This window comes from Salmo salar, chromosome ssa20, assembly GCF_905237065.1.
Source record: "Salmo salar chromosome ssa20, Ssal_v3.1, whole genome shotgun sequence".
NCBI classification, from domain to species: Eukaryota; Metazoa; Chordata; class Actinopteri; order Salmoniformes; family Salmonidae; genus Salmo; species Salmo salar.
The window spans coordinates 16,146,086-16,173,837 of NC_059461.1; the positions used below are offsets into that span (position 1 = coordinate 16,146,086).

The 27,752-nt window shown below is 44.3% G+C and overlaps 1 protein-coding gene across 1 annotated transcript; it reads right to left on the minus strand.

Annotated features, from left to right (window-relative positions):
* Nucleotides 1-533: 533 nt before the first annotated feature.
* Nucleotides 534-25,035, minus strand: tmc1 (transmembrane channel-like 1). Its single transcript, XM_045704218.1, has 21 exons — nt 25,026-25,035; nt 24,649-24,672; nt 22,641-23,094; nt 21,907-22,089; nt 20,969-21,059; nt 20,703-20,784; nt 20,310-20,416; nt 19,724-19,822; nt 19,423-19,565; nt 18,939-19,083; nt 16,974-17,168; nt 16,355-16,534; nt 15,767-15,919; nt 15,449-15,577; nt 14,792-14,859; nt 9,205-9,444; nt 8,861-8,986; nt 8,682-8,760; nt 8,045-8,194; nt 7,815-7,937; nt 534-602 (listed from the first exon to the last, which is right to left on the minus strand). The coding sequence occupies exons 1-21, from the start codon at nt 25,033-25,035 to the stop codon at nt 534-536; spliced, it is 2,850 nt and encodes a 949-aa protein (XP_045560174.1).
* Between the last annotated feature and the right edge of the window lie 2,717 nt (nt 25,036-27,752).

Here is a 27,752-nt window from a genome sequence, read left to right on the forward strand (position 1 = left end):
CACACACACACACACAGTAGATACATTCATGCTACACACACATAACAACTGCTGCTACCAGACTGTTGTTATACTGCTCAATTTATACACTTGCCCCATCCCCCAATACACGTGTATATATTGGACTATAAATGGTGCCTTGCTGTATTATACTTATGCTAAAATGTTTATTCTATTCTACTGAACCATTTACTTTATGTTCATATTCTTATATTTTATTATTTATTATTGTTGTTGCACTGTCAAGAATGAACCTGCAAGTAAGCATTTCGTTGAATGATGTACACCATGCGTACCCCATACATACGACAAAAAAACTTGAAATTAAAAATTGAAACTAAACAACGAATACACAATGCACTCGTGCATTAAGCTTTATCCTTCACTGTTAATAAGAATAGCTTGTGTGCTTATGGTGACATGTCAGGGATGACCTGGTGAATAATGCATGGCAACCGGAGACATGTAGCGAAAGCAGCTAATGCCACTCTTCCTGTGATTATGTGGGAATTAATAGGGCATGATGCTGAAACCTAAGCCCCGCTGTATCCCTCCTTCTCTGGGTAACTCTTCTTCTCCCATCCTCTGCCCTTCTCAAGTTCCTGTCGAGACGCGCCACTGTAGAGGAACAGTACAAACCATACAGTGAGCCCTTTAAGATCAAAAGAGGACAGCAAAGCTGCTGCATAAATGATGTAATATGCAAGGGAGATATGTATACTGTAGTTAAGAAAGTAATATTAATGTAATGTCTGCTTCCAGCTCACACTCTCAAACACCTAGATCCCCTGAACGCAGCTCACTCTCCAGATCGCAATCACCTGAATTCTAATCACCTGTTCACACACCTGTATGTCATTATCACACACTATTTAGTTCAGTTCTTTGCACCCCATCACTGTGAGGAATTGGTTGTTTTGTGACACACGTCTTTCTGAGCTCTGTTTTCCTCGTGATTGACTCCTCCCGTGTATGATCGTTTTTGCCTGCCTCACTAACGATGCCTTTTGCCTATTCCCTGCCTGTACTTTAGCCTATCGGATTTCCTGTTATCTACCTATTGCCTGATCTCCCAGACTACGTTACTAGCCTTTTCCCTGCCTGTACTGTTGCCCTTTTGGACCCCCTGTGTAGGATCTTCTGCCTGCCCCTGGACCCAGCTACCTGCCTCCTCCAGTGGTCTTTTGCAATAAACACCTGCTGCGCCCTGCGCTTGAAACCAGCTCTTTGTCTCCCCTCGTGTTCATTACAACTAAGTGTATTTTGTTTAGTAAGCTGTTAGTAGCACATGTGCATCACCCTAATAATTTGGTTCCTTACCCCTCATAATTTAGCCTGGTGTACATCTAGCCTATAGCCTGTTTTAGAGAAATGTCATCATCAAATATTGTAAGAGCTTTCATTGTCTGCATATATGCCCCCTATATTTATCCTACGGTTCTGACTTGGTGTACAGGGAGAATACTGTAAGAACGGCCCATGTTCTGAATTCTGTCGCTGTATATTTCAAAAATGCTGAACAAATAGTTATATTGACTTTGTCCGTCCCAGCTCGCTCATTAATCTCTTAATCCAAATTACAGATTGCCTCTTATCCACTTGTCGTCACCTTCTGCCAGAGTTTGTACATCTCAATTGTCAGTAGAAACTACATTTGTTTAAGAAAATCAGCCATATCAGCTATGTTTTTTTAAAAGGCAGTAAATGAGGCTGAATGAACTGTTTCACTGCCAGACAAGGCTCCGCTGATAGCCAGGTGTAGCAGTGATAAGGATTCACTACATAGTGCTGAAAAGAAAGCTCTGCAGTTGGGACAGCTTTATGTAGGCCCTAACAGTTTGTGGGCACCATTTGGCACCGTTATAGTACAATTAATGTATTGTTTAGTGTTGTGTTGTGGCTTTACTGGTATGCGTAAAAAAAATTGGGGGGAGTTTCCCCTACCAAGATTGACATGCTAAAATCGCACTGTCCTTAAGTAACTACATAGGACACAATAAAGGAAATAAATTACTGGTCAAAATCTAAATACTGCTCATAGGTTGATCAATGATCAGAATACTTAGAATCTTGATCTGACTGAGTTCTAATCGCGTTTGCCTCTTTGTGAACCAGTTGAATCATGAACAATGGTTTGTTAGTTATGTTTGAATTTTCCTCCCGGATTTGCCTTTTTAGAAGTACATTCACTCTCAAACAGCTAACTCCGACCGCTCGCGGCTCAGGCCGAGGGCCTACGTGAAACAAACTACCCCAGCTCGTAGTTGGTTCAAAAAGGCAGCTAGAGATGCTGCTGACAGTGTGTCTACAGACATTACCCAAACAAACAAAAACCGACTCGGAGAATGAATGCACAACTGGGAAATAGTCACTTATAGATAATTTGTCAGTCAGGTGGCTAGCTGCCGGCAGAGACTTCCATTGCAGTAAAGTTCAAGGGCTCTGTCTAGAAGGTTGAAGCTAGAAGGATGAAGAATGAAGCCAACTTTAAACGGAGCAGGAGCAAAAAATACACTACTAAGTTCTCATACACTGAACAAAAAATATAATGTTAGTCCCATGTTTCATGAGCTGAAATAAAAAATCCCAGTCATTTTCCATGTTGTGCACAAATTTGTTTACATCCCTGTTAGTGAGCATTTCTCCTCTGCCAAGATAATCTATCCACCTGACAGGTGTGGCATATCAAGAAGCTGATTAAACAGCATGATTAGGAGTATGTCTGCCTGTAATAAAGACATTTTGTGGGGGAAAACTCATGCTGATTGGCTAGGCCTGGCTCCCCAGTGGGTGGGCCTATGCCCTCCAAAGCCCACCCATGGCTGCACCCCTGCCCAGTCATGTGAAATCCATAGATTAGGGCCTAACACATTTATTTCAATTGACTGATTTCCTTATATGAACAGTAACTCAGTAAAATCGTTGAAATTGTTGCATGTTGCATCTATATTTTTGTTCAGTATAATAACTTTGCTTTACAGAGAGTAGGTTACTGAGGCAGACAGTGCTGTAGCACTCAGTGTTGATGAGGCTGAGGCAGGCTGCTATGCATGCAGGGGGAAGCAGAGGAGCCAGAGAGAGAGAAAGAGGTTAGTACAGTGGTTCCCAAACTTGGGGCCCATGTAGCATCCCCTGAGAAAATCTGTACTTATCTTATGAAAAAAGTTTGGGGAAGAAATTACGTTTCCATATGAACATCTCCATATGGCCTATCTTCCCTATAGGCCCACATTAAAATGCAATCAACATGCAAACAATACAGTTCTAAAAATGTCTACTGTACGTGTCAGTGAATCATTTCTCATATTTCCCCCCTTTCAGGAGTATAACATCACAATTGTGTAGCTAATAGGCTAAGTGTTTATAGATGGACTGAGGTGAATGAACCTACAGCAGCCAAGGTGATAATGGCTGGGGACACTTCCGGACCTGACTAAAACTCAAACCCTGGTTAGGGCCCTGTAAGGACAGTATCTATCAAGTAAGGAGGAGGAGGATGATGATGATGAGTGCGAAATTAAGTAAGGTGTTTGCCAGTGTTTATTGAAATCTTAGGATTAAGTGGTCTCTATAAGTGGTGTAAAAAACCTTGCATAGGTAGGCTTGTTATCATTTTTTAAATGTTGTTTATTTCACCTTTATTTAACCAGGTAGGCAAGTTGAGAACAAGTTCTCGTTTACAATTGCGACCTGGCCAAGATAAAGTAAAGCAGTTCAACACATACAACAACAGAGTTACACATGGAGTAAAACAAAGATACAGTCAATAATACAGTAGAAAAATAAGTATATATAAAATGTGAGCAAATGAGGTGAGATAAGGGAGGTAAAGGCAAAAAAGGCCATGGTGGCAAAGTAAATACAATATAGCAAGTAAAACACTGGAATGGTAGATTTGTAGTGGAAGAAAGTGCAAAGTAGAAATAGAAATTATGGGATGCAAAGAAATAAATAAATAAATACAGTAGGGGAAGAGTAGTTGTTTGGGCTAAATTATAGATGGGCTATGTACAGGTGCAGTGATCTGTGAGCTGCTCTGACAGATGGTGCTTAAAGCTAGTGAGGGAGATAAGTGTTTCCAGTTTCAGAGATTTTTGTAGTTCGTTCCAGTCATTGGCAGCAGAGAACTGGAAGGAGAGACGGCCAAAGGAGGAATTGGCTTTGGAGGTGACCAGAGAGATATACCTGCTGGAGCGCGTGCTACAGGTGGGTGCTGCTATGGTGACCAGTGAGCAGAGATAAGGGGGGACTTTACCTAGCAGGGTCTTGTAGATGACCTGGAGCCAGTGGGTTTGGCGACGAGTATGAAGCGAGGGCCAGCCAACGAGAGCGTACAGGTCGCAGTGGTGGGTAGTATATGGGGCTTTGGTGACAAAACAGATGGCAATGTGATAGACTGCATCCAGTTTATTGAGTTGGGTATTGGAGGCTATTTTGTAAATGACATCGCCGAAGTCGAGGATCGGTAGTATGGTCAGTTTTACGAGGGTATGTTTGGCAGCAGGAGTGAAGGATGCTTTGTTGCGAAATAGGAAGCCGATTCTAGATTTAACTTTGGATTGGAGATGTTTGATGTGAGTCTGGAAGGAGAGCTTACAGTCTAACCAGACACCTAGGTATTCTAATTACCCCCTTAACAATTACCCCCTTAACCCTTATTGGAGCAGTAGTTAGCAGGTCTGGGGATGATTAGGTGGCCATGATGGTATGAGCAGCAGATTGGGAATTTAGCCAGGACCATGGGGTTAACACCCCTACTCTTACGATAAGTGCCATGGGATCTTGATTGACCACAGAGAGTCAGGACACCCATTTTAACGTCCCATCTGAAAGACGGCACCCTATGAAGGGCAATGTCCCCTTCACTACCCTGAGGCATTGGGATCTCCTTAGACCAGAGGGACGAGTTCCCCCTACGGGACCTCCAACACCACTTCCAGTAACATCTGTTATCCCATCCAGGGACCGACCAGGGCTGACCCGGCTAACTTCAAAGGCAAGCCAGCAATTGGATGCAGGGTGATTCCTGTTCAACATGTTTTCCTGGACCAGTTGATCTGGGGATCATGGTTCCATTTACTAAAAGTTCTTAACTACTGTTTATAGACTTGTTGAGTCATGGACCTGTTGAGAATGTATGAAATTCTGCACACAACTTCTGATGTCTAATTGGACAAGAAAATAAAGTAGACAGGAGGCCAGGTGGGAGAGAGAAATCAGTGCCTGTGATGCTCTGACGTTTCACTCTGCCCTTCATTACCGGTGATTGTACTATAACATTGAGATATCCGGTAATCGAGAACCATGCGGTCACGGTTCAGATATCCTGCCCATTGTACAAACATGGCGGGAGACTGGGAGGTAGCCAAACAGAGCAAGGTTGGATTGAGACAGCGGGCACAATGCAATGGTAGCTGATTACCCATATTGGGGGTAAGGTAACTGTGCCTTTGGATGAACCAGAATATACTATACTAACCTTGCGAATGAGCTCAAGAAATGCTTGAACCACGCTTGTGTCTTCTGTTGTGACTAAAGATAAATGTTTCTTTAAAGAAACCAACCGGACCACCAATCATTTAAACGTTTGTGTGGAAAAAGCATAAGGGCCTTGCGGTTTCTTAAGATCTCAAATAACTCAAATGAATACTTAATGATAACTGTCTATGAATTGAACATGAGCATTTGCAATGTTAATGGATTGTACTATGCGCCAGTTCTGGAATGAATAAATGTTAATGGCATTATAGGATTGCTTTCTCATGGTTCCTTTGAATTGGTTGAGTTGGGGATGTTGACTCGGATACTAAAACATTTCAGAGAAGCAATGCACAATAAGTTTGTGTTTGACTGTTTGGGATGAAGATCAACACCTTCAAATTAAGGTTTATAAAGCCATGCAAGCTACAGTAATAAGATGTTGGTAGCTATATTACCCCAGATCTCAGAGGAAGAATGACAGGATGATTAACAGATAAAAACCAGTGTCCAATCAGTGCACCAGAGTTAATGATATTGGGACACTCAATATGTGGATCTGAGCACAGGGACACTCAATGAGTACCGTAAATTCCGGACTATAAGCCGCAACTTTTTTCCCAGGCTTTGAACCCCGCGGCTTAAACGATGACGCGGCTAATATATGGAATTTTCCCGCTTTAAATATTTTTTTATCCAAAAATACACATTCTGTGACGTGCTCAGTTTTTTGGCGGCATGAAGCTTTCATTAGACCAATGAAATTGCCGAACGGGTTAAGGTCAAACAACTTTTTTGTTTACTGTTTAGATTCAATCGAGCGCTCTCAAACTTCCCATCATTCTGATTACGGTAGTCATTTTGTCACCCTCATCATGGCAAAGACACGGAGAAATGCATATAATGCAGCTGTCAAGTTGAAGGTGATTGATCTGGCTGTTGGAAAAGGAAATAGAGCTGCTGCACGGGAGCTTGGTCTTACTGAGTCGATGATAAGACGTTGGAAACAGCAGCGTGAGGAATTGACTCAGTGCAAAAAGACAACTAAAGCTTAATGCTAATTTTTTATTTTTGTTACAAGCCGTGTTTCGTTAAAGCCTATTTATTTTTGTTACAAGGCGTGTTTCGTTAAAGCCTGTGTAAAGTTCATTTGTTTCAATGTACCGGTAGGCACCTGCGGCTTATAGACATATGCGGCTTATTTATGTTCAAAATAATATATTTTTTTTAATTCAGTGGGTGCGGCTTATATTCAGGTGCGTTTAATAGTCCGGAAATTACAGTACGTGAAACTTAGATTACTACAGAGATACTTGTTCAGGCCAAGGACCTTTGGTAAAGTTAACTGCGGTGCATGTCCAATGTTTCAATTTGTGGGAATTGTGTCCTTGTTTCCTTAATAGGTTTGGTTGATGGGAGCTTTCTCTAATTACCAAGTCACTGAAAACAGTCAGCATTTCAAGTTGATCATTGTATCCTGTTTTGAATATAAATGTACAAAGTGACATACATTGAATGATATGTAACCCTGCAGTTAAAATCAGAATTGGCAGAGGGGGAATTATTCCTATAATCTGCTCACAGACAACTTCTAAACTGCTGGCCAACCAAGAACATTCCCTGAATTGATTTTCTTTCAGTGTTTAGTGCAGGTTTTCCCAAACTCAGTCCTGTGGACCCCAAGGAGTGCACGTTTAGTTTTCTGCCCTAACACTACACAGCTGATTCAAATTATTAAAGCTTGATGATTAATTGATCATTTGGATCACCTGTGTAGTGCTAAGGCAAAAACCAAGATGTGCACCCTCGGGGGTTCCAAGGACAGAGTTTGGGAAACCCTGGTTTAGTGCTTTAATAACTCTCCACAATGTAAGGTCTAAAACTGGACAATGTAATAACACAGGATATTATGTATGAACTCATCAGGTCCTGTCAATGCCAAATACATTTTATGTTGCTTGGTGCGCAGAATAGTTAGTACAAATTAATAAGAAATTAGAAAGTATAAATGAATCTACCACCAATTCAAAAAGTTACATTTTTACAGTCACAATTCACATAACACTGTTTGAATAAAGGTCCATTAGAACTGTAATGTACAACCTGGTAATAAGGAATCAACTATTACCAGTCATGATACCTCTGGTGTTAAAGTCACTTCAGCAGTCTTTTACTTTCAGTCTGCCTCTGAAATCAGAGTGATGTTTGTATATTCAGGATGGTGTGTGTCGGTCTATAAAGTGCTTGCCATTTCCACATCTGTGACAGCAGTCATACTCAGTGTCTCTGGGAGTTTGGAACCCTCTTAACACTGGGTGCTGGTTGCCGCTGGTTACCTGGTAGGGGCCCAGGGATTCTGTGGCCCCTCGGGGCCGGGGGGCTGGTGGCAGAAGGGGGAATTTGATGGTCGCTCTTTCCTTGATGTGCTCTGTGTTCCCCACCCTTCTTTTCTCTATCTTCTTAGAAAGGGACAAGGGGAGAGGAGAGGTATGATGACATAACTTGGTGTGAATCAAATTTTCAGATTCTAAACAAAAACAAAACTGCTAACTAAATGTCCTGTCACAGTATTCTTCTCACCCCTATACGATTGCTGAGAGGCGTTGTTGTTTCTCTGTTGCCGCGGTGCTTCTGACCGAGCGTTTTGAGCCTCCTCTAAATCCATGGCAGCTTTCAGTGCTGCCATTTTAGTCTTCTTCTTGTTCTCTTCATTTTGCTGGAAGTAAAGAAGCAGCTACTATACAGGAATGGCCCCAAACTTTCTGATCGAGATTACAGGGATCACGGAATGTCGAGTTTAAGCAGTGTGGATGTGGATCCATAACTGCCTCTAATTCCCCACCTGAAAAAATATATGACTGGCCTCTCTGCCTCCTGCTTATGTTTGTGATATTTGTAATATTGTAGCTTAAATATACTCTCATATTCTAAATATCTGGCACTTCCCTATAACATTTTGAAATGTTTATTGAAATCGCAGCAAAATGGGCTGTCCGTCAGATAATGTAACCTCAGCTGCACGCAGGAAGGCTGTGGGACCCTTGTTATTGACAAGTGAGTGTGTAGATTTGATCCGTTTAGAGAAATTATATACTCTGGCAATTGCTGCTCTCTGGTGGACAGACTATGTCAGTGCAAGTACCACACAGGGAATATAAAAGATACTGTATCAGAGTCAGAACCTTATTGACGGTATGACTTACGGTTTGAAGTTTCTTCTTTAACTCCAGGTTGGCTTGCTTGTAGCTTTTGGATGTAGACTGCAAGTAATAAATGGCCAAACTGTGGGGGGGGGGGACAAATACCAAATCTTTTATTTTACATCGTTATCTTGTATATAGCCTGGGGACTGCCTTGTGGATCATTAGCCCTGACTACTCACACCATCAGCAGTAGGAAAGGCAGCACCAGGCCAGGGTTGGAGGCGTAGCTGAACACCTTCCCAAACCAGGCAGGGAAATCAGATTCCAGCGTCTCCTGGATCACATCAAACATGCGGCTCTTCCCACTGTGGTGGAGCAATCAGAGATGAGAAACTGTCATCACACAACAAACAACTGGAGTGTGTGTGTGTGTGTGTGTGTGTGTGTGTGTGTGTGTGTGTGTGTGTGTGTGTGTGTGTGTGTGTGTGTGTGTGTGTGTGTGTGTGTGTGTGTGTGTGTGTGTGTGTGTGTGTGTTTACATGCATGTCTTGTCATATACAGAATGCAGGTGTTTTTCTGTTACCTGAAGGGGCCACAGTCGAAGGAGGGGGGGATAGTGACTATTGTGTAGATGGCGGGCAGCGTTGAGAGGAAGAGGATGACCAGTAGCATAGCCATGTAGAAGTTGTTGGAGCCTGAGGCCTTGAACACCCTCTCCTGGGGAACATTACAGCACATGACGGCCCAGCACTGCAGGTACATTGACACATGCAGTCTCAGCACGTTCAGAGCAGGCAGGCAGGGGGCATAGAACGCACCCATCCTAGCAGAGAGAGAAAGGAGGGAGTTAATCCTTGGGGGGGGGGGTTCTACTAAACATATGGAGTTGTTTTAAGATGGTCATACCAAGGATCATTTAGCTATTTGATTGTGAATTTTAGGACCCTTTAACCTCTCTAGGGTAGGGGGCAGTATTTTCACGGCCGGATAAAAAACGTACCCGATTTAAACTGGTTACTACTCTTTTCCAGAAACGAGAATATGCATATAATTGGTGGATTTGGATAGAAAACACTCTAAAGTTTATAAAACTGTTTGAATGGTGTCTGTGAGTATAACATAACTCATATGGCAGGCCAAAACCTGAGAAGATTCCATACAGGAAGTTACCTCTCTGAACATTTCTTGTGCTTCTGTGGCATCTCTGTCGAAAATACAGGATCTCTGCTGTAACGTGACAATTTCTAAGGCTCCCATAAGCTCTCTGAAGGCGCCAGAAAGTGGAATGAGATCTCTGCTGTCTCTGGGTTAGGTACAGGAGCGCTGTTTGTGAGTGGTCAGGCTGGTGGTTCAGAGACAGGAGATGCGCGGCCCCGAGAAGTAGCCATGTTTTTCTTTCAGCCTTTGAACGAAAACAATGTCGCCCGGTTGGAATATTATTGCTATTTTACGAGAAAAATAGCATAAAAATTTATTTTAAACAGCGTTTGACATGCTTCGAAGTACAGTAATGGAATATTCTGAATTTTTTTGTCACGAAGGTTAGTGCTGCATTTAGCTGTGGTTTGGGTTTAGACTTTGAGTATGTGACTGCAGAGCGCAGAAGCCACAAGGCATAAGCGTGTATTGCACCCAGGGGCGCTCTGGTTTGAATATACAGTCATGGCCAAAAGTTCTAAGAATGACACAAATATAAATTTTCACAGTCTGCTGCCTCAGTTTGTATGATGGCAATTTGCATATACTCCAGAATGTTTTGAAGAGTGATCAGATGAATTGCAAAGTCCCTCTTTGCCATGCAAATGAACTGAATCCCCCAAAAACATTTCCACTTCATTTCAGCCCTGCCACAAAAGGACCAGCTGACATCATGTCAGTGATTCTCTCGTTAACACAGGTGTGAGTGTTGACGAGGACAAGGCTGGAGATCACTCTGTCATGCTGATTGAGTTCGAATAACAGACTGGAATCTTCAAAAGGAGGATGGTTCTTGGAATCATTGTTCTTCCTCTGTCAAACATGGTTACCTGCAAGGAAACACGTGCCATCATCATTGCTTTGCACAAAAAGGGCTTCACAGGCAAGGATATTGCTGCCAGTAAGATTGCACCTAAATCAACCATTTATCGGATCATCAACAACTTCAAGGAGAGCGGTTCAATTGTTGTAAAGAAGGCTTCAGGGCGCCCAAGAAAGTCCAGCAAGCGCCAGGACTGTCTCCTAAAGTTGATTCAGCTGCGGGATCGGGGCACCACCAGTACAGAGCTTGCTCAGGAATGGCAGCAGGCAGGTGTGAGTGCATCTGCACGCACAGTGAGGCAAAGACTTTTGGAGGATGGCCTGGTGTCAAAAAGGGCAGCAAAGAAGCCACTTCTCTCCAGGAAAAACATCAGGGACAGACTGATATTCTGCAAAAGGTACAGGGATTGAACTGCTGAGGACTGGGATAAAGTAATTTTCTCTAATGAATCCCCTTTCTGATTGTTTGGGGCATCCGGAAAAAAGCTTGTCCGGAGAAGACAAGGTGAGCGCTACCTTTACTGACTTTATTGTCCCCATGGGGAAATTTTGTTGCAGTGTCATGTACACATTTAAAGTGGCGTTTAAATACAAAACAAAATTGACAATACAACTTTCATAACAGTTACATACCAATAAATAAATATATAAAAATAATTATAATAAATAAAGAAATAAAACTTTTTTTTTTTAAAGACTAGCCTTATGGAGTCGAAAGGAACATTAGCCCGTGCTATTTAGGAGGGATATCACACCTGGCACAAATGATTGTCTAGTTCTGTTTTTCCTGCTGAGGGGAGTAGTTCAAAGTCCAGGTACAGGGGGTGGCTTGGGTCTAAAATGATTTTGTGAGCCTTACGGAGGGCCCTGACCTTAAAGATCTCATCCAGGCCTGACTGTTTGACTCCAAGTACCTTGCTTGCTGTGGTAATAATCCTTCTCAACATATTACTCTGGCTGACAGTGGCATTGCCAAACCAACAAACAATACAAAAGGTTAAAATACTCTCAGTAAAAGATTTGTAAAACAGAGTCAATATAGTACAGTTTACATGAAAAGATCCCAGCTTTTTGAGAAAGTACAGTCTCTGTTGGCTCTATTTGTAGATCAGGTCTGTACATTTACTCCACTGAAACTTATTGTCCAAAAGGACATCCAGATATTTGTATTCCTCTACAATTTCTATATTCTGAACTCTGATAGATGTTGCAGAGGTAGGTGTTGTACGCTTCCTGAAGTCTATGCACATCTCTTTGGTCTTGTCACGTCCTGACCATAGAGAGCCTTTTTATTATCTATGTTGGTTAGGTCGGGGTGTGACTAGGGTGGGTAATCTAGGTTGTTTATTTCTATGTTGGCCTGGTATGGTTCCCAATCAGAGGCAGCTGTTTTTCGTTGTCTCTGATTGGGGATCATATTTAGGCAGCCATTTTCCCACTGTGTTTTGTGGGATCTTGTTTATGTGTAGTTGCCTGTGAGCACTTCATTTGCATCACGTTTCGTTCATTCTTTATTGTTTTTGTGCATTTCATTCAATAAACATGTGGAACCCATATCATGCTGTGCTTTGGTCTGAATGTTATTACAACGATCGTGACAGGTCTTGTTGGTATTGAGAACCAAGTGTGATTCCTCACACCACTCTACAAAGTCATCTAGGACCAGGCCATGATGTTCCTCGTCATCATGCAACAGGCTGATCAAGGCAGTGTCATCAGCGAACATAACGAGGTGTCTGTCAGTATGGGAACTAGTACAACTATTAGTGTACAAGATGTACAGGAGTGGGGACAAAACACATCCCTGAGGAGAGCCTGTGTTGGTATTGTGTATATCCGCAATACTTCCTATCAAGTAGTAATTTCAGATGTTTTGATACCCAAGGCTTATTGTTAGGGAAGATTTTACAGGTTTTAGTAGGCACAACTGACTCAAGACAGAAGTTTACATAGTCTGAAATAACATCTGTGAGTTCATCAAGATCAGAGCTGCTGTCCTCAAATACCTCCCACATAGTACAGTCAAAACACCCCTGGAGACCAAATACATCCCACATGGTACAGTCAAAACACCCCTGGAGACCAAATACATCCCACATGGTACAGTCAAAACACCCCTGGAGACCAAATACCTCCCACATGGTACAGTCAAAACACCCCTGGAGACCAAATACCTCCCACATAGTACAGTCAAAACACCCCTGGAGACCAAATACCTCCCACATAGTACAGTCAAAACACCCCTGGAGACCAAATACCTCCCACATGGTACAGTCAAAACTCCCCTGGAGACCAAATACCTCCCACATAGTACAGTCAAAACCCCCCTGGAGACCAAATACCTCCCACATAGTACAGTCAAACCCCCCCTGGAGACCAAATACCTCCCACATAGTACAGTCAAAACTCCCCTGGAGACCAAATACCTCCCACATGGTACAGTCAAAACCCCCCTGGAGACCAAATGCCTCCCACATAGTACAGTCAAAACTCCCCTGGAGACCAAATACCTCCCACATGGTACAGTCAAAACCCCCCTGGAGACCAAATACCTCCCACATAGTACAGTCAAAACACCCCTGGAGACAAGTGATTCTGTTGTCATTCCAGATCTGGACAGTTTTAACTGTGGGTTTCTCCCTCTCCAGGAGCCGACAGTAGGTTGGCCTGAGGTAAACCACATTGTGGTCTGATGTCCCCAGGGGAGGTCTGGTGGTGGCAGAGAACGCCTTTGCTATTGTCCCATAGCACAAATCAAGACTCCTATTTTTCCTAGTGTGACATTTCACATACTGGTGGTATGTGCGCAGGACTTTGTGCAAGGTACAGTTGTTAAAATCCCCTAAAATAAATGTGGGTGCTTCGGGGAGATGGATTCCAGTTTCTGTGACAGATTATAAATAATCTCTGATGCCTTTGTTATATTAGCTTTTGGTTGAATGTTCACAACAGTAACAAACAATTGGGGGAACTCACGAGGCAGATAGTAAGGTCACAGTGACACAGAAAGCAGTTCAATGTTGGAGGTACAGAGTCTCTCTCTTACCAGGATCGATTTACACCACTGGTCCCTGACAAGCAGGCAGACGCCCCCGCCGTGAAGTTTCCCTGTGACTGTCAGATCACGGTCCGCTCTGACCAGAGCCGGCCGGCTCCACTTCTCTGTCCGGGACTCAGTCATCCAGCTAAGTACCATCAGTCCTGTGTCATGCCAACAGTAACGCATCTTGAGACCATTCATGTGTGGGGTTGCTTCTCAGCCAAGGGAGTGGGCTCACTCACAATTTTGCCTAAGAACACAGCCATGAATAAAGAATGGCACCAACACATCCTCCGAGAGCAACTTCTCCCAACCATCCAGGAACAGTTTAGTGACAAACAATGCCTTTTCCAGCATGATGGAGCACCTTGCCATAAGGCAATAGTGATAACTAAGTGGCTCGGGGAACAAAACCTTGATATTTTGGGTCCATGGCCAGGAAACTCCCCAGACCTTAATCCCATTGAGAACTTGTGGTCAATCCTCTAGAGGCGGGTGGACAAACAAAAACCCACAAATTCTGACAAACTCCAAGCATTGATTATGCAAGAATGGGCTGCCATCAGTCAGGATGTGGCCCAGAAGTTAATTGACAGCATGCCAGGGCAGATTGCAGAGGTCTTGAAAAAGAAGGGTCAACACTGCAAATATTGACTCTTTGCATCAACTTCATGTAATTGTCAATAAAAGCCTTTGACACTTATGAAATGCTTGTAATTATACTTCAGTATCCATAGTAACATCTGACAAAAATATCTAAAGACACTGAAGCAGCAAACTTTGTGGAAATTAATATTTGTGTAATTCTCAAAACTTTTGACCACGACTGTACAAAACGTCACACGGCAAAACTGCTGTCAAATGTCCTATAATGCCTTCAAATGCATGACCAGGTTGCCTAAATGCAAGGCACATTTGCAGCCCCTAAGTTGTTGCTGAGAAGCTCTTGCCTTGTTTTTAAACGGATAAATATCTGTCTATTTTTGTACATCAGCCCCTGTATCTGTTCATTTAATTCTACATACCAGCGGGACACCTAGCCTTACTTTACTATCGGAGGACCTCTCATACGTGAAGGTGCCACAATAAGATTACAGCAGCAACCGCCTACCATATCATGCCTTGGTTGAAGATCAGGCCCAGGACATTTCCACTGACATCAAACTCTGAGTAGGAGGGCTTACACAAATGAAAACAAGAATAGTCAATGTCTGTGCAATTCATCAAATCAATGACCAAATCATAAGGCATTATAAACTGGTTGGTACGAGCCCTGAATGCTGATTGGCTGAAAGCCGTGGTATATCAGACCGTATACCACGAGTATGACAAAACATTTATTTGTACTGTTCTAATTAAGTTTATAACAGCAGTTTAGCAATAAGGCACCTCAGGGGTTTGTGGTATATGGCCAATATACCACAGCTAAGGGCTGTATCCAGGCACTCTGCGTTGTGTCGAGTGTAAGAACAGCCCTTAGCCGTGGAATATCGGCCATATACCACACCCCCTTTGGCCTTATTGCTTAATTATAACACGTCTCTGAAACCAGTCATGACACCTTAATGGGTGTTTCAGTATCATTCATAGCAACCTTCATCCCACATTTATTCAACATCATTCAACAGACCAGACTTCAAGTAAAGTGTTACCCCAAAAGCAATATCAATGCAAGTCAATGCAATGACAAAATGGACTTGAAGTGTGGCTTAAACAGATTTCAAGCCTAAATACAGAGTAGAGCAAAGTGGTCAATCCAGAGACTCACAAATCCAGCCTCCAAGTCCCAACACCAGCAGTAGTTGAGGAAACGCACCAGCACAGCACGCAAGAAGTCACCAATCAGCAGCGTTATGTAGGTTGTCATAGTATCCGACACAATGAGTCGGACAAATTCCTACATATTACCAAAGTATATTAAATGGCAAATAATACACACATCACCACAGTACATTTACGCTGTAGAAATGATACTAAACATACACACAAGAATCATGAATGCATTCCCCCCCTTCCAATTCACCCAAACAAAAAGCTATTTATCATTACCAGACCTGGATTCAAATAGTATTTTACCATTCATTACCTGTCCCACCATGGTTTCCCAGCAGGGTCCTCGTGGGATATCGGCAGGGTGGACGGTGATGGGAGGAACTGTGCTATTCGCTCCCAGGGTCCCGTTATACAGACTGGCCTCCCATATAGTCATATTAAGCTTCAGCACCTCCTCCTCCTCCCGCTTAAATCAACAAAAACAAAACATTTAGTGCTCAATTTAAAGACAGGTGTCGTATCAGCCTGTTTCCCCATCTACAGTAATAGTGGGTCGATACTTGCGTATGAAAACCTCAGATTTAAAACGGAGGTTTAACCCAGCTGCAGGTTAAGACTAGTAACTCATTTGTTACCTTTGTGGAAATAAAACAAAGGAACATGAGAGGGTTACACTTGTTCTAATAAAAGTGAAAACTAGATGATGATAAAATGGTGTAAAATAATCATCTGAAAATAATACGTTTTGGGGTCATTCGTATTCCTATTGTTAAAAACCCTTTACAAAGTGTTCAAGGAACCCTAGAGGGTTTTTGGTAGAACCATTAGAAGATAAAGGGGTTTTAGGTAGAACCCTTCATGGGGGTACATGGTGTAACTAGCCACAGGCTTCCAGATTTACTTTGAGGTTGATCTCATCCATGAGTGCGATGATGAAGGTGTAAAGGTTCCCCAGGAATAGGGCGAAGATGCGTCCCAGCTGCCACTGTAGTGCAATGCGGGGGTGATAGTTCTCTAGTGCACTGATCACATCAAACAGCATGGGACAGAACATCCCCAGGAGGGACATCACCATGTTCACCTGACAGACAATAACACGCACACAATACAGTATACTGTTATTTACACCTATGAATAAATGAATATAAACTCAATCACACAGACACGCAAGAGAATACAGATCGCACAAATACACATAATCAAGGTACTGACATGTAAATCAGAAAAGGCTGGTGGGAGGAGCTATATGAGGACGGGCTCATTGTAATGGCTGGAATGGAATCGATGAAACAGAGTAAAACAGGTCGTTTCCATATCTTTGATGTGTTTGATACTGTTCCATTTATACCATTCCAGCCTTTAAAATGAGCGCATCCTCCTATACTTCCTCCCACCAGCCTCCTCTAAGTCAAACACACACGCACACACACACACACACACACACACACACACACACACACACACACACACACACACACACACACACACACACACACACACACACACACACATGCTTGTACCTCATTCCTCTCCCACCAGCTATGGCTCTCCAGTCCCTCTAAAGCAAACTTCTGGGAGCGACGCACCACAAAGTAGATGAGATATCCACTTCCTGCTAGACAGCACAGCACCAGGAAGTTGGCCAGAACCCGCAGAAAACGAGTCAAGTGGATGTTGTCATCTTTCCTGCTCTCCTGTTCCTCCAGAATGGCCTCCTAGGAAGTTGGCATCACAAGGGCAGAGAACACACAGACACACATGCACACACACACAGACACAGACACACACACAGACACACATGCACACACACAGACACAGACACAGACACAGACACACGCACAGACACACATGCACAGACGCACATGCACAGACGCACACGCACACGCACACACACACACACACACACACACACACACACACACACACACACACACACACACACACACACACACACACACACACACACACACACACACACACACACACACACACAGAGAGACAACCAATCAAACACTACCATACATAACTAATGTATAACAGGGTGGAGGTGCCTTTATTAAAGTATACAGAGTTGTCATGTGAAATGTGTATGCTTTCCTATTGGTCCGTTTGAATGAATTGCTTGTGTGCTCTGATTTGTTGCAGGAGTGGCTCTGGAGAATGCACATCTACCTGTTTCTACAAAATGGTACTGCCTTTCCTGAAAAGGATAGAACTGCTGTTGTCTCTGAGTCCCACACCAGACCTATGGTAGCTGCAAACTGACATTCATTCCCAGTTGACAAATCTTCTGTCCAGTCTCTGTGTTGCACATGTGTTCATTGTAAAGGGTCTATCAGAGTACCAAACGTGTACACATATGCAGCAGTGTTCTAGAATATTGGACGGTTGGCATTCCTACTTTCGAATTATCAGCGCAGCTCAAGCAATTTCTGTCAACACATTGAAATGAATAGAGGATGCTTACTGGGAGACGCAGACGGTGGACTCATACCTACCTCACAATGGGACTCCGGACTATCTCGTCTCAGCGTCTGTGGACTGTGATTTACATATCCTGAGTACAACTTGTGTTTGGTAGCTGTGGGGACTGTAATTGTACAAGGGCTTGATTATGTATTGCATAAAGCACATAAAGTCTTTACAACCCTTTTGATATGTACTCTTACTAGATGCGTTGTGTGAAGTTTGCTGTGCTTAGACTTGTTATCCTGATATGTGCTGTACCTGAGCTACACTACTTGAGAATTGCATATTGCATGTTACACTGAAATTATTATATCTGCCTTTTGATTGCCACTTTAAGCCCGTCAGCCTATACAGCTTGTAATCTATTTTAACCTTAGTTGTTTGAAATAAACAATATTTTTGATAATCCTGTCCATACCGGTACCCAGTTCAGAGGGGTATCCTAGATCTACTCAGGGAAGGGCCAGACTACCACATTTGGGGTGTGTTTATTAATACACAAGCACCTTTTCCCCATGCCTATCACTATTTGTATTTTATTAAGTCATACAAAAGTTACATTGCGTGAATTTTAAAGTGCATTATTTCATTACTAAATGTGTCATGTGATATTTTAGCATGACTATTTTTAACACACAAAATAATAAAAATATTTAATCAGTCGTCTTCCTCAAACGAAGGGGATGATGACACAATCTTTGCGAGAGGGACTGAGGGAGGGAATCTCATTTCATTAGTCCTCTACTTGCAGCACAGTCATTTCATTCAGGGTAAGTGGAGTCAGTTGTGAGTTAGCCTGCCCCGGAGCGGTTAGTTCTGAAGGATTCGTTGCCATAGAAATGTACATGGCTAAAAGGTGAGCCACTTTTGTATGACTGGTTATCCCGAGTTGAACTCAAAGTTGACCAAAGTTACCTCGCTAACTCCTCAACCCTGTTTCGTATGATATCCCCCTAGGTCTCTATTGACCCTGCCCTATCCTAGTACCTGTGGTTGTTACACTAACATGTGTTTACCTTAAAGCTGGTGGTGATGGAGGCAAACTTGTTGTCGGCTGTCTCTGGGTTGCCGATGAGGTAATCCCAGCTGGTAAACATCTTCCAGCTGAAATTGAAGCTGTTGTTGTCTCCGCCCCCATCCTCATTAGCATTCCGGGCCATACTTTAACACATTTCATAATAAATAGAAGAAGCGTCAAACAATAACATGATCAGAAATCATCTGACTTGACTGAGACTCTATCTGTTTCTCACTGGAAATGTGATCAATGTTTAAAAAAAAATGTTGTCACAATAGGCAGAAAGTGCACACACCAGGGTCATTTTAATTTGGCACCAAATGGAATACAACGGACTGAGACAGAGAAGGACTTGGATTGTCCAATACAAAACGCTCATTTTAATTTCCTGTTTTTGCACAACCTTGTCGAAGTCCCCTGGTGTGTGGGGGAGGGGGGGCTTTGAGGACCACTGAGAGACCAGTAAACATACAGGTACTCACGTCCTTATCACCACCATATAGCTATAGGCCACAGTTCCCACGCCAACCAGGAAGTAGGAGAGGGGCATGCGGAACTTGAGCCAGCCAATGGCGCGCTGGCTGTTGTAGTAGCCATAAAAGAGGACAGAATACTGGGCGTAGCCCTGGGACACACACATGATTCAGATTTCATTCAGTATTAACAACTTCTTGACAACTTTAAAAACACCATGCGCGCTGTGCGGCACACACACATAAAGAGTCATGTTAGTGGTAACATTACACAGTGGTCACGTTACACAAATAAACAATTATTAATGACCCCAAAGTCCCATAGGACAGCAAAGTCCATGGCGTTGGCTTCGTCAGCTCTAGGGACAGTCTTTCTGGGCATGCTACCATACGGTCTGCCCATCAGAGCCTAGACAGAGATAAAGAGTTAAAGCATCTGTAGGTACTTGAGATGCTACTAGAGCCTGCCCACTAAGACATCATTTCAATGTTAAGTTTTGATTTACATTTGGTTGAGTTGTCAACTAACATGAATACAACCTGAAATCAACATCAAAAATGTCAACATGTCATTGGATTTAGGTGAAAAGTTGGGAGAAAAAAATATGAAATTCCCTTACGTTGATTACTTTTTGCAAATCCAATCAATTTTCTACATTGATTCAATGTCATCTCATTGAATTGTTTTATTGAAATGATGTGGAAACAACGTTGATTCAACCAGTTTTTGCTCAGTGAGTGGGACCTCCTTTATAAATAAATACAAATTCTTCATTTTTATATAAAATTACTGTATATGAGGAAATGTGAATTATATCATGTCTACACTGAAGCCACAAAATGCTGGCCTTAAATTCTGGCCCCAATTCTGATTTGAAGATCAAATGGCCCCCTACCTCTGGCACCATGACCAGGCCAAACGTCAGCCCAAAGAGGATCATGTTGATGCCATACATCCACCTCAGGAATATGAAGTAGGAGGCAACCGAGGAGCCAAAATGGCCTGTAGGAGGCACAAAAACACAGTCATGGTACTGTGTTTCATCACACTGAGGAGAATTACATAAATCAGTCGATCACAGAATGACTTCCAAGGACTCCAAGGGGGTCGGCAAGAGGGCCCCAGGGTCCTCAAAAAAGTGACACACAAATTAGAGAAACAGGGCGTAAGGAACAGAGGTAGCTAGCTGTGTGCTAACCTTTTCAGCGAGGTTGAAAAAAAAGACAACCAGGAAGCACCAACAAAACCTTGCAGGGATACAAAAGCAAGAGGTAAGAGACATACTTACTCTCAATCTCTTTGATTTTCATCTCCCATGGAACGCAAGCAGTTTTGAAGTTTTCAAAGTCCCTCTGAAACTTCATCCATTTCTAACAGCAAAACCAGCAGTGTCATGGAATAGATCCCACATAGGCTTGCTGACTATACTTGTGTTGTAAAGGATCATAGATAACTGGTAGCATAAACATGACACAATAAAGAACACATAAAAACATTGGTCCAAGTATCGACAAATCAATGCCTTTGTCACCTATAACAGATGACTGTCCTCACCTTCAACATCATGACTTTATATGCATACAGTTTTCTGCTCTTTCCTTTCCCAAGAGCTCCCTCATATTTCTCCACAAACTCATGGGACTCCCTGTGAAATATGAGGCAGGATTAGTTACTGGTAAAATAAATATAATCATATTGCACCATACTCCATGCTCTGGCTACTCTGTGCTCCTCCAACATGCTAAACAAGTTTCCTGGTTCCATTACATACCAACAGCTACATTAATACCCTTTTCACACTACTGAGCCGAGCCAAACAAAGCCGGGCTGTAATGTGCTGGCCTGGCTATGCATCGACAATAATTGCAGGGACCATGCTGGAAAGGACAATGTGACTGGGAAATATCTGAGATCACACAATATGTTTCGGAATCGAGACATACTGTAGAGATGGATGGACTTGCCACAAAGCCTGTTTTAGCATGGACAGTGCCATGGAAGGCTTTAACCATTCTACATTAGTCAACTGGGTGAGACTTTCCATGGGTTAAGGAAGGATCACTCAATTCCATCCAGGTCAGCGGGAGAGATCAGCCAATGAATCATACTCCTGGGCAACCATCCCAGCATTGCAGGTGGCAGTAAATTACTAAACCAGGCTTTATGCCTGTTCAGACTATGGCCTTTTCTCAATTGCATACTCCTCGAATCCTCTCTCCTCATCTCTTTCTCAAAGTCCATTGGATGAGAAAGCCAGATGTCCCTTTCAGTTTGTTTATTAACCGCCAATTAATCCACAGAAGTAGAAGAAATGGACAACATTAAAAAAGGCGATAGCACTCAATGGCACTGCCCACTGAGGCGTCTAATGGCAAAGATAGGTGTAACCTCTTTCTATTTTTATGGGTCAGCTCGACATTATAGTGTGAAAGGGGTAATAGTTTAGGCGCTGGGGAAATGCATTTGCTTTAGAGTTGGGGTTATCTCAGCACCGTAGAGTTAGCAGTTTTTTCCTCATGGGCCAAGGCTTTCCTCTTAGGGTTGAGATAAGTTTCTTCCTCTCATCCACTTCCTCCTTCAGCTTCTCCAACTCCTCGGGAGACAAGACCTCTGGTTTCTCCTCTCCCTCTTTCTCTTCCTCATCCTCCTCTTCCTCTGATGACTCATGCTCTGAACTGAGACAGCAAGAAAAGTCGTTTTGTTTTTGTTTGTAAGGTTGGTGAAGGTAGAGGGCAACATTTTTGTCACGCAAAAGATAATTATAGAGATTCTTATCTGCAATCCGCAATTTAATGTGAAACTTTTTTAAACAATGTGCATCATGATGAGCCGATTATTTAACCATGCCTAGTTTAGTACCTTGCACAAGGAATGTCATGATGACATGTGATGCTGGGTTGTGAGCTGTATATAAACGTGCAATGGATAACTCCAGAGTAGCTCAATGGTCTAAGGCACTGCATCTCAGTGCTAGAGGTGTCACTACAGACCCTGGTTCGATTCCAGGCTGTATCGCAACCGGCCATGATTGGGAGTCCCATAGGGCGGTGCACAATTGGCCCAGCGTCGTTAGGGTTTGGCCGGGTTAGGCTGTCATTGTAAATAAGAATTTGTTCATAACTGAATTGCCTGGTTAAATAAAAAAACTTCACAGCCCTTTGCTCATATAAAATGTTAGCCACAATGTTTTAAAATGCAATGCAAGATTGTACGCACAGGACCTTACCTTGTCTCAACCCGTTTTTTCTTTTGTTTCTTCTCAACTTTCTCTCCGCTTCCATTGTCCTCCTTTTTCTCATCTTTTTTTGAGCGTCCATTTTTCCTCTTCCCCTCGGTATCCCCATCCTCTTCTCCTACAACCTCCATCTCTTTTTGCTCCAGATTTCTGTTGTTTTCATTGCAGAAATCCTTTTGAATTTTAGCAACCGTGTCATTCTTTACTTCTTCCTGCCTCTCATCCTCTCCCCCTTTCCCTTTCCCTTTCCCCTCCTTATCCGTCTTTTTTCGTCCTCTCCTCTCCTCTCTTTCTGGTCTGTCCTCCAATTCCTTTCCTTCTTTTCTTGCACTGGAAGCTCTTCTTGCTACATTTCTTCTTCTCTTTCTGTCCCTCTCTTTCTTTCTCTCCTTCACTTTTGCCCTCTCCTGCCTCCCATCAGAGTCAATAACTGTGTCCTCTTCATCTGCAGTAAAAACAAAAAACAGAGACATGGCAGTCGTCATACTAATATTTGAACCAAACAATGATATTAGAATCAAACAATACGAAACAGGAAACAAGTGAAGGGGTATCTCCTGCCACCTAAAGTTTCTTTGAAAATACATTCACTGCTAGAATAAGATGAAAGAGAGGGAAAAGAGATAGACATGCCAGTAGGTGACAGATAACCAACCCCAAAATGACCCCTAGCCCTGTGAGATCTGAGTGGAATTTAGATGTTCATTTTATATTCGCTCCACCTCGCCATCTGATAGGCTAGGTGTAATTTTCACCATATGGCTTTTACCTGTCAAATCCTCTCAGATCTCCACAATTTCATAGAGGTAGGGTCTTGACTGGGGATTGGGCACAAGAGTCACTTCTGAAATGGAAGATTATTTTGTGATTTGTTGAGGGACAGGCACAGGCAGCATTTCAGTTTAGTAGGTACTCGCACTCAATCAAACCATAAAAAGGAAAAAAAAGGCAAATGTTTTTGTTCAGCCTTTTTAGCACTTTGCACTGTCACCTTTTGTATTATTTCGGGCAGGGAATTAAATGTAAATATATTTTTGCATCTCGGCTTCCTTGTTTTTTTTTTTTTTCCTTTTTATGGTTTGAATGCAAGTACCTACAGAACTCCACAGATATTTTTTTCCCTCACACACCAGCCCCCATTCAGTCCTAGCCTGAGCACAGACCTTCACACTGGCTTTCCACAGGTAGCAATTCAGCCACGTTTCATACACAAGATACTGTATGTTATCAACTGTGACTCCTGTCCATGTTGGTCACTTTACTCTATTCCTTAACATACCACCCACTCTGCTCTCTTCCATCCTTTTTGCCCTCCCTCCCTCCCTCCTTCTGATGCCGGTTGTTGTCAGAGAGCCCTATTAATCCGGTGGTAATTGGGGACACAGGTCGTGAGAGGGGGACTGAGGAGTGCACAGGGTCGTGTGACGAGGATTTAGGCTGTAAGAGTGGGGAGCAGAGAAGGAGAGTGTTTCCTGACTTGGACACAATGCCACATGTCAACACCTCCAGCAGCCCCTGTCTAGTATTCCCCAGCCAACCCAGCCCCTGATAAAATACTGTGAAAGCTTGTATACTTTACATAGAAATAGAATGACTAGAAGTTTGTGTAAACCAGAGGGATTGACATGTCTTGCCAAAGCAGGTGACCTTCACTAGGGCAGAAGAGGAGAGACTGGGTGGAATTCAACCGTAAAGCATTTCCATTAAGACCAACAAATCTCCGTGCACACTGCTTCGCATTTTATCCTTGTCTGTGACATCTCACCAAACTTTTTCAATTTGTCATTCGAAATCAACAGTTGTACAGGGCAGGTATGCCAAGTTTACATTTTGTAGGCTTGAAAATGCAATTTGTTTATTCTCCTCCAGCCTTGGTGAAGTGAAAGCTATTCCATCATTTTACTGTACTTGCTGAAGCAGAGAGTAAAGGTATGCTGCTGCATGTGATTGACAGTTGGAAGAAGGTATCAACAATCACCCAGCCCAAGGATCTACTCACCTGCATCCTCCAAGCCAATGCTGACTGTGGGTTGAAGAGAAACAGTCATTCAAAACAGTTGTGTATCTCATATGTTATATTCATGGACATGGTGGAGATGACAAAGACGAGGATATCTAAACAACTGAATCCATTGCAAACATTCACAGTGCAGTGCTCCCACTGTATCATTTTACCTACCACTTATTAATGACCTCAATAAGGGACAGGTAAAGTGATGAGGGAGGTGACAATATGAGGACCTCAAAGGAAGTCAACTGGAAGAGAGGGCTCAAGCCCGTATTCATAAAGCGTCTCGGGACATAGGAGTGCTTATCTAGGATCAGTTGTAAGATTGTAAGAACTGGGAGGACCTGATCCTCAATCAGCACTCTTACTCTGAAACATGTTGTGAATATGGGCCCAGGAGAATCTGGGTCAGACGAGAAAGCTGCTGACGTTCGACAGGATTCAGGCTGCCTGTCCCCCTCCAGGCTGAGGTGTGTTACTGCAGAGAGTGCCTGTTCCCCTCCAGGCTGAGGTGTGTTACTGCAGAGACTGCCTGTCACCCTCCAGACTGATGTGTGCTACTGCAGAGTGCCTGTCACCCTCCAGGCTGAGGTGTGCTACTGCAGAGAGTGCCTGTCACCCTCCAGGCTGAGGTGTGTTTCTGCAGAGTGCCTGTTCCCCTCCAGGCTGAGGTGTGTTACTGCAGAGAGTGCCTGTTCCCCTCCAGGCTGAGGTGTGTTACTGCAGAGAGTGCCTGTCACCCTCCAGGCTGAGGTGTGTTACTGCAGAGAGTGCCTGTCACCCTCCAGGCTGATGTGTGCTACTGCAGAGTGCCTGTTCCCCTCCAGGCGGAGGTGTGTTACTGCAGAGAGTGCCTGTTCCCCTCCAGGCTGAGGTGTGTTACTGCAGAGAGTGCCTGTCCCCCTCCAGGCTGAGGTGTGCTACTGCAGAGAGTGCCTGTTCCCCTCCAGGCTGAGGTGTGTTACTGCAGAGAGTGCCTGTTCCCCTCCAGGCTGATGTGTGCTACTGCAGAGTGCCTGTTCCCCTCCAGACTGAGGTGTGCTACTGCAGAGTGCCTGTCACCCTCCAGGCTGAGGTGTGTTACTGCAGAGAGTGCCTGTCACCCTCCAGGCTGAGGTGTGTTACTGCAGAGTGCCTGTTCCCCTCCAGGCTGATGTGTGCTACTGCAGAGAGTGCCTGTTCCCCTCCAGGCTGATGTGTGCTACTGCAGAGAGTGCCTGTCACCCTCCAGGCTGAGGTGTGTTACTGCAGAGTGCCTGTCACCCTCCAGGCTGAGGTGTGTTACTGCAGAGAGTGCCTGTCACCCTCCAGGCTGAGGTGTGTTACTGCAGAGAGCCTGTCACCCTCCAGACTGATGTGTGTTACTGCAGAGTGCCTGTCACCCTCCAGACTGATGTGTGTTACTGCAGAGTACCTGTCCCCCTCCAGGCTGAGGTGTGTTTCTGCAGAGTGCCTGTCACCCTCCAGGCTGAGGTGTGTTACTGCAGAGTGCCTGTCACCCTCCAGACTGATGTGTGTTACTGCAGAGTGCCTGTCACCCTCCAGACTGATGTGTGTTACTGCAGAGTGCCTGTCCCCCTCCAGACTGATGTGTGTTACTGCAGAGTGCCTGTCACCCTCCAGACTGATGTGTGTTACTGCAGAGTGCCTGTCCCCCTCCAGGAAGAGGTGTGTTTCTGCAGAGTGCCTGTCACCCTCCAGGAAGAGGTGTGTTTCTGCAGAGTGCCTGTCCCCCTCCAGGCTGAGGTGTGTTACTGCAGAGAGTGCCTGTCACCCTCCAGACTGATGTGTGTTACTGCAGAGTGCCTGTCACCCTCCAGACTGATGTGTGCTACTGCAGAGTGCCTGTCACCCTCCAGGCTGAGGTGTGCTACTGCAGAGAGTGCCTGTCACCCTCCAGGCTGAGGTGTGTTTCTGCAGAGTGCCTGTTCCCCTCCAGGCTGAGGTGTGTTACTGCAGAGAGTGCCTGTTCCCCTCCAGGCTGAGGTGTGTTACTGCAGAGAGTGCCTGTCACCCTCCAGGCTGAGGTGTGTTACTGCAGAGAGTGCCTGTCACCCTCCAGGCTGATGTGTGCTACTGCAGAGTGCCTGTTCCCCTCCAGGCGGAGGTGTGTTACTGCAGAGAGTGCCTGTTCCCCTCCAGGCTGAGGTGTGTTACTGCAGAGAGTGCCTGTCCCCCTCCAGGCTGAGGTGTGCTACTGCAGAGAGTGCCTGTTCCCCTCCAGGCTGAGGTGTGTTACTGCAGAGAGTGCCTGTTCCCCTCCAGGCTGATGTGTGCTACTGCAGAGTGCCTGTTCCCCTCCAGACTGAGGTGTGCTACTGCAGAGTGCCTGTCACCCTCCAGGCTGAGGTGTGTTACTGCAGAGAGTGCCTGTCACCCTCCAGGCTGAGGTGTGTTACTGCAGAGTGCCTGTTCCCCTCCAGGCTGATGTGTGCTACTGCAGAGAGTGCCTGTTCCCCTCCAGGCTGATGTGTGCTACTGCAGAGAGTGCCTGTTCCCCTCCAGGCTGATGTGTGCTACTGCAGAGAGTGCCTGTCACCCTCCAGGCTGAGGTGTGTTACTGCAGAGTGCCTGTCACCCTCCAGGCTGAGGTGTGTTACTGCAGAGAGTGCCTGTCACCCTCCAGGCTGAGGTGTGTTACTGCAGAGAGCCTGTCACCCTCCAGACTGATGTGTGTTACTGCAGAGTGCCTGTCACCCTCCAGACTGATGTGTGTTACTGCAGAGTACCTGTCCCCCTCCAGGCTGAGGTGTGTTTCTGCAGAGTGCCTGTCACCCTCCAGGCTGAGGTGTGTTACTGCAGAGTGCCTGTCACCCTCCAGACTGATGTGTGTTACTGCAGAGTGCCTGTCACCCTCCAGACTGATGTGTGTTACTGCAGAGTGCCTGTCCCCCTCCAGACTGATGTGTGTTACTGCAGAGTGCCTGTCACCCTCCAGACTGATGTGTGTTACTGCAGAGTGCCTGTCCCCCTCCAGGAAGAGGTGTGTTTCTGCAGAGTGCCTGTCACCCTCCAGGAAGAGGTGTGTTTCTGCAGAGTGCCTGTCCCCCTCCAGGAGGAGGTGTGTTACTGCAGAGTGCCTGTCACCCTCCAGA

Coding starts and splice junctions, on each gene's coding strand:
- tmc1 (XM_045704218.1), bottom strand. Junction 23,095..24,648: donor CATTGGCTTGGAGGATGCAG/GTGAGTAGATCC, acceptor TTTTTACTGCAG/ATGAAGAGGACACAGTTATT. Junction 19,823..20,309: donor GCCTGGTCATGGTGCCAGAG/GTAGGGGGCCAT, acceptor ATCTCTGTCTAG/GCTCTGATGGGCAGACCGTA.